Source organism: Archocentrus centrarchus, chromosome 13, assembly GCF_007364275.1.
Source record: "Archocentrus centrarchus isolate MPI-CPG fArcCen1 chromosome 13, fArcCen1, whole genome shotgun sequence".
NCBI lineage: Eukaryota > Metazoa > Chordata > Actinopteri > Cichliformes > Cichlidae > Archocentrus > Archocentrus centrarchus.
Window position 1 is genome coordinate 41,528,265 of NC_044358.1, and position 12,008 is coordinate 41,540,272.

General features: G+C 39.2%; 1 protein-coding gene across 1 annotated transcript in view; it reads right to left on the reverse strand.

Annotated features, from left to right (window-relative positions):
• clcn2b (chloride channel, voltage-sensitive 2b) overlaps positions 1 to 12,008 on the reverse strand; it is a 197,950-nt gene that overhangs the window by 84,294 nt on the left and 101,648 nt on the right. Inside the window, exons 7-9 of the mRNA XM_030744507.1 lie at positions 3,785 to 3,863; positions 3,099 to 3,224; positions 1,778 to 1,862 (exon numbers count right to left, since the gene is read on the reverse strand). Coding sequence (XP_030600367.1) covers positions 1,778 to 1,862; positions 3,099 to 3,224; positions 3,785 to 3,863 — 290 coding nt within the window. The remainder of the gene's footprint in view (positions 1 to 1,777; positions 1,863 to 3,098; positions 3,225 to 3,784; positions 3,864 to 12,008) is intronic.

The following is a 12,008-nucleotide window of genomic DNA, read 5'->3' on the forward strand; positions in this document are numbered from 1 at the left end:
GATGAGGGAGTCTTTGCCCCTGTGGCACAGCTGAAGGAAACAGCACGTCTACCTTTGTGTGCTTTGTAGTGTACACTTAAAAAAAAACTCTCTCTCTCTCCGGTGTGCTTCAGTGTTAGAATTTGCTCATGATTAGAAAAAGGCTTAGGGTACTATACAGGACAAGAAGATGTTAAAGGTATGGCCAGGTGAGGTGGTTAGGTGGTTAGGTGGCCGACATCAAAGTCATTACTAGAGAAGGCAGAAAAAGAACAAAAAAACAGGAATTCAACATTTTATTAAAGATTAATATGAAAATTATTTTTAAAATGATTTCTATTGTATACTCAGCGGTCTAAATGCTTCAAATATTTTTTACTTGCAACTATTTGCTTTATAAATGATTGTTAAACTGCTAAATTGCTGTTGGTCAACAAATCCATTCATTCTTCATCTAGTTAATCAATTGTTAATAAATCAGAAATAGCTGCAACAAGTAGCTGATTAAAAGATTTCACTGAATTTGAAAAAAATTTGATCTCATGTTGTCATTGCATATTTTGGGGAAAACATATATTTTATGATAGTTTTTCTGTTATCTGATATTCTGTTGATTAATGGAGAAAGTAATCAGCAGACTAGTTTATAACAAAAATAACCATTTGCCTGTTGGCCTAAAAAAGTGCAGGTACGCACACATGTACCACCTATGGGCACGTATGCTGTGTTTTTACATGTACATGTTTTAGTGCACAAGAATCAGGCTGCATGCCTGCCTCCTGTTACAGTGACCCTCTCACTCCTAAAGGCTCAAACAGTAAGTAGAGTAATATGTGACTCTTCAAAGACATGCCCTTGGCAGCATGTAGCACACACCAAACTCTTTCTGGCCTAGTTGACTGAGACACTGACCGACTTTCCCTGCTTGACAGCTACTGGCAGGGGAAGATGAAAACTACACAGATGCACCGGCACACACACCGACCTGCCAGTGCACACACACACACACACACACACACACACACACTCGCAGAGTGTAAAACTGGGACTAAGCACTACGTTGCCTTCTTTGGAGACAGTACACTGTATATGCAAGCCACTGATGCAGTGGTGGGTGTTAATGCCCCCGGACCAAAAAAAAAAAGAAAAGAGCCAAAGTATGAAAAAAAAGATGAGACAGAAAGAAAAGAAAAAAAAAAAAAGAGGGATTTTCTTTTCTCCAGGAGTCAATGCACACGTTACACACAGGGATGCGCTTTCCTCTGAAAAAGAAAGGAGTATAGAGTAAGAGCACCCCCCCCATCCCTCCACCAGCTTCTTTCTAGGAGTCCATGGTCTCTTTCACAGGCATGGAAGAGCCCTCAGGCTAGGACAGGATAAAATAAGACGTCCCTTAGTGCACTGGCAACTGCTGCAAACTGAATAATCCATGTTAGGTGACTCATGCAGTCCACCCTGAGGTAACACCTTCAGAAGCTACAGTATGTGGATCTCCTGAATAATATCTGAATTTATGAGGCAATCATAATAAATGGGAATACCTATCAGAAGAACCAGATGGACTAAAACAGTGACTCGTAGTGGATGACTCTATTTAAAATTTCTTTGAACTTCAATTGTGAAAGAAACGTGTTTTCATTTTGTTACTAATATTTGTTGACAAGCAACTTTTTCTACTTCCTAAGTGGCCTTGTTTACAGTATGCACACCTTTTGAGTAATGCCAAATTGATGAGCTGAAACTGATGGTTAGTTTTTATTTTTAGTTTTTAGTTTCTAAACAAATTTCAGCATCTTACCCAATAACAGCAAAGGCAGGAAGCTCCTGTAGGTCAAAGGGAAAGTCTAGCCGGAAACGGGTTTTAAAAAGGGCCGTGATGGTCTCTGGAGACAGGGAGAGGAGAGGTTAAGAAAGAGGACAAGCCACTGTATCACTGAACAGTCATCAAAGGCAATATAAGTCAAGGTTAAAACCAGATCTAAACACATGTAGAACAATGAAAAAAGATATTACAGCTGTTGATGGATGACTGACTGATGGAAGGTGGGGAGTAAAAAGTAAAATTTTAGCTTATTGTGGAGGTGCTGCCCAAAACTCCAAACCTCACAATACCTGATTACATTAAACAGATGGTGGGAGAAAATTCCATGTAAAATGAAAACACTAACAAGGCTCTGGAAATCTCCAAGAAGGTTTAGGCATGTACGACTGAAGATTTCTCAGTTTTCTGTTTTGGTAGGAAGAAAATTCTATTTTGAGGGCAATGAGCTGGTTGCCTCCTGGTGCCAAAAGACTACACAGATGGCCCAGAACACCTGGTGAAGAATGTTCATATAAGACTTGAAAGTCCTGAACACTTCATGGGACGATGCAGAGGTTCTCGCACAAGATTGTGATCCCTGGAGATCGCTTGCTGTCCACAACATGGGAAGCACTAACACCAAGTAAGTAAGCTGAGAACATGTCATTTTGCAGGTAAACCACAGTCTTGCAGCAACTCACTACTTCTGAATTTCTGCTTCATTTCTGTGAGGTTCTGGCTGGACTCTAAATGTAAGTAGTTAGTGTCAATTTCTGTGTATGCAGACAGCAATAAATTTTTTCTACAACAGTTAATTGCTGTATTACCACAAACAGATTTCATATAATTGCAAACTTGTCCCATTAAATCCCAAACTCATATCAAACTGACTCCATCTTATTGCTGTTTTATCATTGTTTTGATGCACCAAAGTTACTTTGAAACTGATTGCGGAGTGGTTGCAGACTTGACCCCCAATTTCAAAGAAAGCATTTCAAAAGGTGACAGGATTGCAAGTTCATTGCACAGAGTTGCAATAATTTTGAACTGACTTTAAAAGTGAATGTTTTTCTAAAGTAAGTTTGACTTGGTGTGTTTAGGTGTAATAAAGTTTTCTTTGAGACAATTAACTTGGATCATACAGTATTGTGCACATATGCATTTCATTTAAAAAGAAATTGATTACTGTGATTAATATGTTTTGAGGCCTTACATAAAATGTAGAGAAACATACCCTACTACATCTTGTGCAATAAAATATTGGCCCTTAAAGTGGATTTATTTTACTGTATTACTGAGTATTATGAACATGTCCTACCTTCATCTCTGTTCCAAACAGCTAAAACTCTGAAGATGAAGGCACTGAAGGTGGCAGCAAAGAAACCTCTCCAATAGTTCCTCACCGCAAAGAATGTGGATGTTACTTCAATACTAAACAGCACACCTGAAACACACAAAACAAGGCATGAGCACTGGAACAAACACTCAAAATATGCACAAATAAGTTAAACTAACTTTTTTTGATGTGCATGTTGACTGTTACACTCATTTAACACTGAACAACAAGACTTTTTCCTTTGGCTACACACAGCTGAATTTGTTAGCCAGCATCTGGATTTAGACATGATCTCCATGTTTGGATGTTACCTCCAGCTCAGGCTTTGCTATTAAATTCATGGCAGGGTGTAAAATGACTGAACAAGCACAGGCTGAGAAAAAGCCTGCTAGAAGCTAAATAAATTATGTCACTGATACAAAGGTGGGTAGTGTGCTCTACGGCTGTTCTAATTTAGCATGAGATGATACGAAGGTATACAGAAAGAGAATACCTCCACTAAAAGATCTGTAAAAAAAAAAAAAAAAATCACTGATTGCACCATTTCAGCAACACAGTGCCCATTATGTGTTATGTTATAAATTGTAAAAATTAAACAGTTTAGATATTTAGCTTATTGCAAAGTGTGACACACTTGTGTTACTACATTATGTTTGCTGGAGAATCACCTCCTATGGGGGCAGCAAAACAGCAGCCAACTCCCACAGCACAGGCTGCTGCCAGCATCTCGATGTTCCTCGACTCATTCTGAAACCACACACAAGTGCTTACATTTCAGTCACTGACAGTCAGCCAACAACAACAACAATAAGAAAAAGAAAAGAAAACCAATTTAAGTAATAAAGTAAGGAAAATGCATTACATTTTATGATGCACCTATAATAAGATAAAGATGGGATAAGAATTTTTTTTATTTATCCCATATTTGAGAAATTCTTTTGTTATAGCAGTTGGAATAGAATAATAATAATGACAATGATGACGAAGACAACAAGCAAAATAAAACATTTCTAAAAATCAACTAAGCAAATTTTAAACGGCTATAAATAAATTGGATGCCTTTAAACAACAACAATAAAGTAAGAACACATGAAAGCAAAATTTATTGATATCAAAAAAAAGAAGAAAGAAAGAAAGAAAAATGCTGAGAGATTAAATTAGCATAATTCTTTAATGACCACTCCAACAACAATAACAATAGATTATATGATAAACTGCACTGTAACACAGCCAGCCAGATGGGAAAGTAACAATGAGAATGGAGTTTTTTTTCTTTTTGACACTTTTGTTCTTATTTACCTTCATTCCTATGAGACCGATATCCTTCAAGCAGCATGGCAGTGATAAAGGGAGGTTAGTGGAGGTTTTCACTTTGAGTCTACATAACACAATTTTTCTCTTCCAGGTTAAAACAAACTTTCACAAATCTGTCCCTCACTGTTAATTTCACAAAAAGTACATCTACATAAGTAGGTGTGCTTTAGATAAGCCTTAATATTTAGCTTCAAATACAACTTCGTCTGGGAGCCGATGCAGATATTTTTCAGTCTTTGTCTTATGTCACCTGTTGTTCTATGTAAACACAAAAATCTTTTTTAAAGTAACTGACCTTTTTTTTTCTCATGCTTTTAAACCCTTCATCACAGAGTTTATGAACATTTAGAAGAGTGAAACTATATAGTGCTTCACTATAGCTACTTTATGTAGTCATGAGCAGTGCTGGGTCTTTGCCAGGCATTACGCTTGGAGTTCTGCCCAAGAAGTTCTATTATTGTTTCATCAGAATAGAAAATCTTCTCCCTCATGCACACAGAGTCCTTTAAATGCCATTTTGCACACTAAGTCGACTGTTATATGTCGTTACTCAAAATGGTCCGTGGAGCTGCTCTACCATAAAGGCCCGACTGAAGTGATGCTTGTGCCAAGATGGTCCTCTGTCTTGCAGGTTCTCCATCTTTGCAGAGAACTTCTAAAAATCTGTTGGTGTGACCTTTGTGTTCTTGGTCCGCTCTGAATCAAAGACCCACAATGCCCTGTTTGGCCTTTACAGACTTAGTGGGCTCCAATCAACTTGAGAGACAACTAAATCAAAGCTCCACAACAAAGTCTATGTACTTTCAGGAATGGGAGACTTAATGTTTATATTTCTAATTAATGATAAAAAAATAAATAAATTATGCAGATAAAGTAAAGGGCTCAGTACATTTGTTACAAATACTACTGGGTATGAATACCACACACACTGGATTTGATAAAGTGCTGATAAAAGAGTGTGTGCGCATAAGGTTTGTTTTGGCTTTTCTTTTTCTTCTTTATTTAGCTATCTTTATTTTAATAGTGTGTTATGTATGGGCTTATGTAAGAAACCAAATATTTTAATAAACGGATAGTGTTCAGTTAATCAGACTGACAGATCAGCTGTAGTGATGAAGGAACATTCATGCTGGGAATTTTGAAGCTGAATTACCTTAATCCCTGTAACACCAGGCTCCTTTAGGTAGCACAGGAGTAAGAAACACAGGTTAAGCTAGCAAGGAACAAACGACAGCCTCTTTTTCATTACTTCTTGCTGTTTTATATTGCAAGATTCAAGAAACAGAGTCTCCAGTGTTTTAGCATTTAACTTAACATTTCATCCACTGACATCCACAGATCAACGAAAAAGCATTTTAAGTAATAAAATCTAATCAAATGGCAATGTCATTAAACACACTTCATGTGCATGGCAAGCACTAGTCCACTTTTTTCTTTTTTTTTTTTAACTTTTTCTTTTTTTTTTTAAACGTACAGCGCTCTGAAACAAAAAGCTGATTTTTACAGCCCAGAGGCTGCATTAGCATACTGTACTTCAAACATTGGAGAGGACCAGATACTGCTGCAGAGGGACTCTTCACATATCCCCACACACACTCTCAGCATTAATATGCCATAAAATGCAGCACAACACTCTAGAGCGAAGGGAGAACAGGATGGAGCAACAGAGGGTTACAGGTAGACGATTTAATGAGGCCCATGATGGGGATTTCAGAAGAGAATAATATAAAGGAAGAGAGGCAGATGGAAAATTTAACAGACAAATAAATAGTGGGATGAGAGGGAAAATGAGGAGGCAGAATTTGTTAAATCATGGTAAGTTGTCAACTAATTACTGCTGCTACATTTATACTGGCTGGATATAAAAGTCAAACCAGACCGGAACTGTTTCTGCTTTCACATGTATTGACACCCACCACAGACAAAAGCAGAGAGCTTTTTGCCACTTTTTATCTTCACCTGAAGTAATATCAGATAATGAAGTGTAATTATAAATGTTTCTTTCATTTTTATTTACATCAATTAGCATTAAAATGTCTAACTTTTGGCTGCACGATGTGTAATATGTTCTCAGAAAGAGGTGCACTTCATCCACTGTCTGAAAAAAAGAAGCCATTTCTGCTTCCCTTCCACCTTAAAGCCAGCTTTCTTTCTGAATGGCTACCCCTTATAGACAGAGGGTTTGAATACATGTGAGGATTCTGTGTTCACAGTCAGGACTGTACGCATGAGATGGCCATATAAGGAAAAACCAAAGAAAGAGCTTTGTATTTTTAACTAAAACATTTTGTATAATTTTTTCAGGCAGCTGTGAGGTTTTATGTCTAAATTTGCAATCAGCCTTAAGCAGATGGCCTTAGTTTATTCATTTACTGTATGCTTAAAATTCCTTTATGATCAAGCTTATAGTTAGGGCTGGATCAGGTGACCCTGAACCATCCCTTAGTTATGCTGCTATATGCCTACACTGCTGGGGGGTTCCCATGATGCACTGTTTCTTTTATTCACCTCTTTTACTCTGTTTATACCCCACTCAGCATTTAATCATTACTGATTATTAATCTCTGGCTCTCTTCCACAGCATGTATTTTTTCTCTCCCCTCAGCCCAACAGGGGCAGCAGATGACTGCCCCTCCCTGAGCCTGGTTCTGCTGGAGGTTTCTTCCTGTTTAAAGGGAGTTTTTCCTTCCCACTGTCACCAAGTGCTGCTCATAGGGGGTCGTTTTGACTGTTGGGTTTTCTGTGTAATTATTGTAGGGTCTTTACCTTACAGTATAAAGTGCCTTGAGGTGACTGCTGTGATTTGGCTATATAAATAAAATTCAATTGAAAAATTATTTAGTCTGTCCACTTTATTTAGAGAGTTTGAGCTTGGCCCCAAAGGTGACTTGTATATTCTGGACAAAAACTTAATTTGGAAGAACTTTGCTGGCCTGCATGACCTCAACTTTATCTAACACTACCAGGAAGAACTAGAACACAGGACAAAGCCCATAGCAGCCACTTGAATTCTGACACAGCAAAAAAAAAAAAAAAAAGAGATTTTAGACAGAGTTGCTTTAGGATTCAAGGATCCTTTCGCATCACATTTGCACGCAGTGGAACAAAATTCTGTCCTCAGGTGCCAGTGTTGCCCATGTAATATTTATGACACTTTCAGTGATGAAAGAAGAATAAATATAACTAACAATAATCTAAAGAAAATATATACATGTATGCATACATAAAAAAAAAGATGGACTACAGTATAAAAATGACAGCAGCAGTAAGTGTGTGGCAGCTGTGTGAATGTATATGGAATTGTGCAAGAGCAGCCCATCTACACAGCCCCACCAGAGTTCAACAGTCTCTCCGTCTGGTGGTCCTGCTCTTGATGCTCCTCAGCCTCCTGCCTGAGGGGAGGGGAACAAAGAGTGTGTGTGCTGTGTGTGTGTGAGGCCCTTCAGGATGCAGGTGGCCCTTTTTTCTGCATCTGGCAGTGTAAACGTCAGTGAAGGTGGAGAAGCTGACTCCAACAGTCCTCTGTGCAGCTTTCACCACCCTCTACAGATCTTTTTTCTCTGCTGCAGAGCAGCTTCTGTGCCACACAGTGATGCAGGAGCCCAGGACGCTCTCCACCACACATCTGTAGAATGGGGAGAGGACTGAGCTTCCAAGTCCAACGCGCCTCAGCCGCCTGAGGAAGTAGAGGCACTGGTGTGCCTTCCTGACCAGACTGGAAGTGTTGTTGCCCCAGGTGAGGTCGTTACTTAGGTTTACACCCAAGTACCTGTACCTGGGGACCACTTCCACTGAAGATCCTCCAACGTGCAGGGGGACAAGGTGGTGTCTGACTTTTCTGAAGTCCACAATCATCGCCTTTGTTTTTGTCACATTGATGCAGAGATTGTTCTCTCTGCACCAACCCTCCAGGTGTTCCACCTCCTGCCTGTAGCTGGACTCATCTTTGTTGGTGATGCATCCAACCACTGCTGTGTCATCCGCAACCTTCACAATAATGACTGCCTGGGTGTTTTGCTGAGCAGTCATAAGTGAGCAGGGTGAACAGAAGGGGATCTCTGGAGTGCATCTCTGGAGTTATATTCTGTGATGCACTTGATGCCCTTCCATGTGCTCCGTAGATCCTGGGAGGACAAGAGTCCCTGGATATTCTGAGCATATGTGGCTTTGGCTCTCTTTATGCCAGCAGTCAACTCTCTTCTGGCCCTCCTGAGTGTCTGTGACTCTCCAAACCTGAGGGCAGCATCCCAGGCTTTCAGCATAGAGCGAACCTCTGCATCCAGCCAGGGTTTCTGGTTTGGGTAGCACGTCACAGTCCTGGTGGTGATAACATCCACAGCACACTTGCTTATGTAACCGAGGACAGCAGATATATAGTTCTCCAGATCAACCTTTCCCTCTCAGACAGCAGCATCCTTGAAGACCTGCCAGTCTGTACATTGAAAATAATCCTGCAGTACAGAGGCAGCATCACTGGGCTACACAGTGATGGTCTTCTTTGTTGGTCTGGAGCGTCTCAGCAGGGGCCGGGACCAGCATGATGGAGATGTGGTCAAAGAGGCTGAGGTGGGGATGGACGAAGGCTTTATTTAAGTCAAATAAAATATCTTTATTGCCAATACAGTGTTTACCTTTAGCTTAAGGGCGTACTGTTGATATCAAGTAGGGATACAGGAATATAGTGAGAATATAGTCCAACTGTCCTCAGTACTCTCTTCAACTTCCCACCACTTCACCTCCCAAAAGGAGATGCTCACATCTCATAAGAAAACAAAAAGGGTAAAGAGTTTCTGTTTTTTCTCCCTCTCCCAGCTTCTTCTCCCAATGGACACACTCTCAGCATAATTTCCATCAGATTTTTTTCTCCCAAATCTCTCTTACCACAAAATCTTCATCTCAATCAAAACATGCTTTTCTGGGAACAGACAGGGAAAAGATCTGATTCATGGACAAATAAAAGTGATTAAATCTTTATAAAATTGGAATTTCAGTGGCTGTTAACCTTACATGTGATGAAAAAGAGCCATTCCTGAAGAAGAAAGAGGGAAAAAAAAGGATTTTGTTTCTGTGTGTAAAGTTTTAACTGCCCAAACAACAGAAAGATTAAAAGTTAGAAACTAATAGCACCACGTTGTGCCTATGTGCTCTGTAATATATATATATATATATATATATATATATATATATATATATATATATATATATATATATATATATATATATATATATATATATATATATATATATATATATATATATTTTAAAGGCACCAAGCTGCAGGCTTCAGCACCCCAAAAACCAACCCTGATAAAAATGAGTTCCTGCACTCCTCTTTCATTCTCATATATTCTTTTAGTTCTTCCTTCCACATTTCTCTTTGTCATTATCCATCATTTTTCAAGCCTTCTGCTCTCTCTTTATAACTTCACCCTCGAACAGCTTTAAAAATGTCAGCGCCCACTCCTTCCACTGTGTTCTTCCTGGTCTTTAAAAAATGCCTCTCTCAGCTTTTGTTTTATTTCGTTTCCTGTACTTTTTCTCTCACCTGGAGATTCTGTGAGGGCTGGCTCAAGATATTGCAAAGTTGCTTTTGTGAACAATTCTGAACAAGTGAAATTGCCCTCAGTGAATTCCATGCCTACACTGAAAGCCCCATACACACTTTGCATCAGTTTGAATCTTTGAGTGTATGGACATCTTAAATCCAAGTGTCAGCGGTTATAAAGCTAATTGCAGATGCACCATCACTAGATTGTATAAGTCACTTTGCATAGCAAATACTGTATAAGTCCATACCAAACCCATTCTCATGTATAGTGGGCATAAGACACTGAAGCAGATTATGTTCTGGATTAAAAAGGCATGCATCTATACAATACAATGAATGTTCATTTGACTGGATGCTGGTGTTTGCTCATCAAACCTAAACTCCAACCACAATCCATCGCTGCTACCCAATTTTCCATTTTCTGATTTCACATTATTGCCAAAACAGTAAATATAATTAGGCTTCAGCCTTTCTGACAAATCAGCTCAAGAGGGTATCTTTTAATGTTACAGCCTTTTAAAAAGAAAAAAACAAAACAAAAAAGATTCTCTCTTGTATTTCTGATCCTCGGCACACACACAGGGGAATACTGTGACTTTACACTCTATTTGTTTAACTTAGACTCTTAAAGCCACATATTTGTTTCAAATAACGTGCATATTTTTCACATAAAAAGGACTACGGATTTTGTACCTCATCATTTCTGCTGGAAGCACTTTATAAGGTGGTCTTTTAACTGGCCACATGAACATGACAAATGTTTTCAGCTAGAACTGTGCCCATATCCGCCTGGCCTGTTTTCAGTCATACCTGAAAAATCGTCAAACCCTACTTTAGATTTTAGTGGTCCACTAGCATTATTCAGACTGGTGACACCGATGAAGAAAAGAAAGATAAAAACTCATTTTTATATGACAAGCTGCATAATTGTAGTGTGACAGTGTGCTATTACAACAGCAGTGAGTGAAGTGAATTTAAATGACCAGGAGAGGTGCGGGTGTAGGTCTGGTTTTAGCCATACACGTGTTTGAGTGTGGAGACGGTGGATTAAAAAAAATGAAGTCAAATACATCAATCATATAAATTGTGAGAAAATTGATTATTGTGCTTTCCTTAATGGTAGTATAACAAATAAAAAAAAGCCCCAAATACTCCTGTAAATGCACTAAGCCTCAATAAAATCATTTAATTGATACAGCCCAATAGATTATAATGTTCCAATATTCCTGCACAGAATTCTGCTTTTCACTTACGTTCAACAAAAGCTTCTTTTTAGTAGATCATGGCTGATCAGCTAACCTTAGTGCCAGCCCACATCATTTGATGGCTCAGTTGACACCATTCTAAAACACTTGGCAACTCTTACATGGGGCACGCTATTTAAACTGCTTTAGTCTGACCACAGTTGCTGTAAACCCACAATACACTTTGTAACCCACCCTGTCAGCCACATCAGGAAAGAACATAAAAAATCTCAGCTCGCCCTGCGGACAGTCTTCTTCCTTCAAGCTCAGGTCCTCTACCAGAGGCCTGGGAGCTTGAGGGTCCTGCGCAGTATCTTAGCTGTTCCCAGGACTGCGCTCTTCTGGACAGAGATCTCGGATGCTGCTCCTGGAATCTGCTGGAGCCATTCTCCCAGTTTGGGGGTCACATTCTAGCTATTCTCTGAGCCCTTGGTATTTATTGACCTTCTTGTGATCTTTCTTCTTGATGTTGCTGTTACTTGGTATTGCAATGTCTATCACTATGGCTTTCTTTCTTTGTTTGTCCACCACTTCTATGTCTGGTGGTTAGCCATCACGTTTGTCTGTATCTGGAATTCCAACAGGATATTTGCTCTGTTATTCTCAACCACCCTTGGGGGCGTATCCCATTTAGACCTCTGGACTTGCAGGCCATTTTATTGCACTTCTTTATATATATTATTGCACGTCTGTACATATACTGCTCTTCTTATCATATGCTCTTTTTTTTATTACGGCTCAAGCACTTCTGATTAGATGCAATCTGCACTGTACAAATCTAATCTA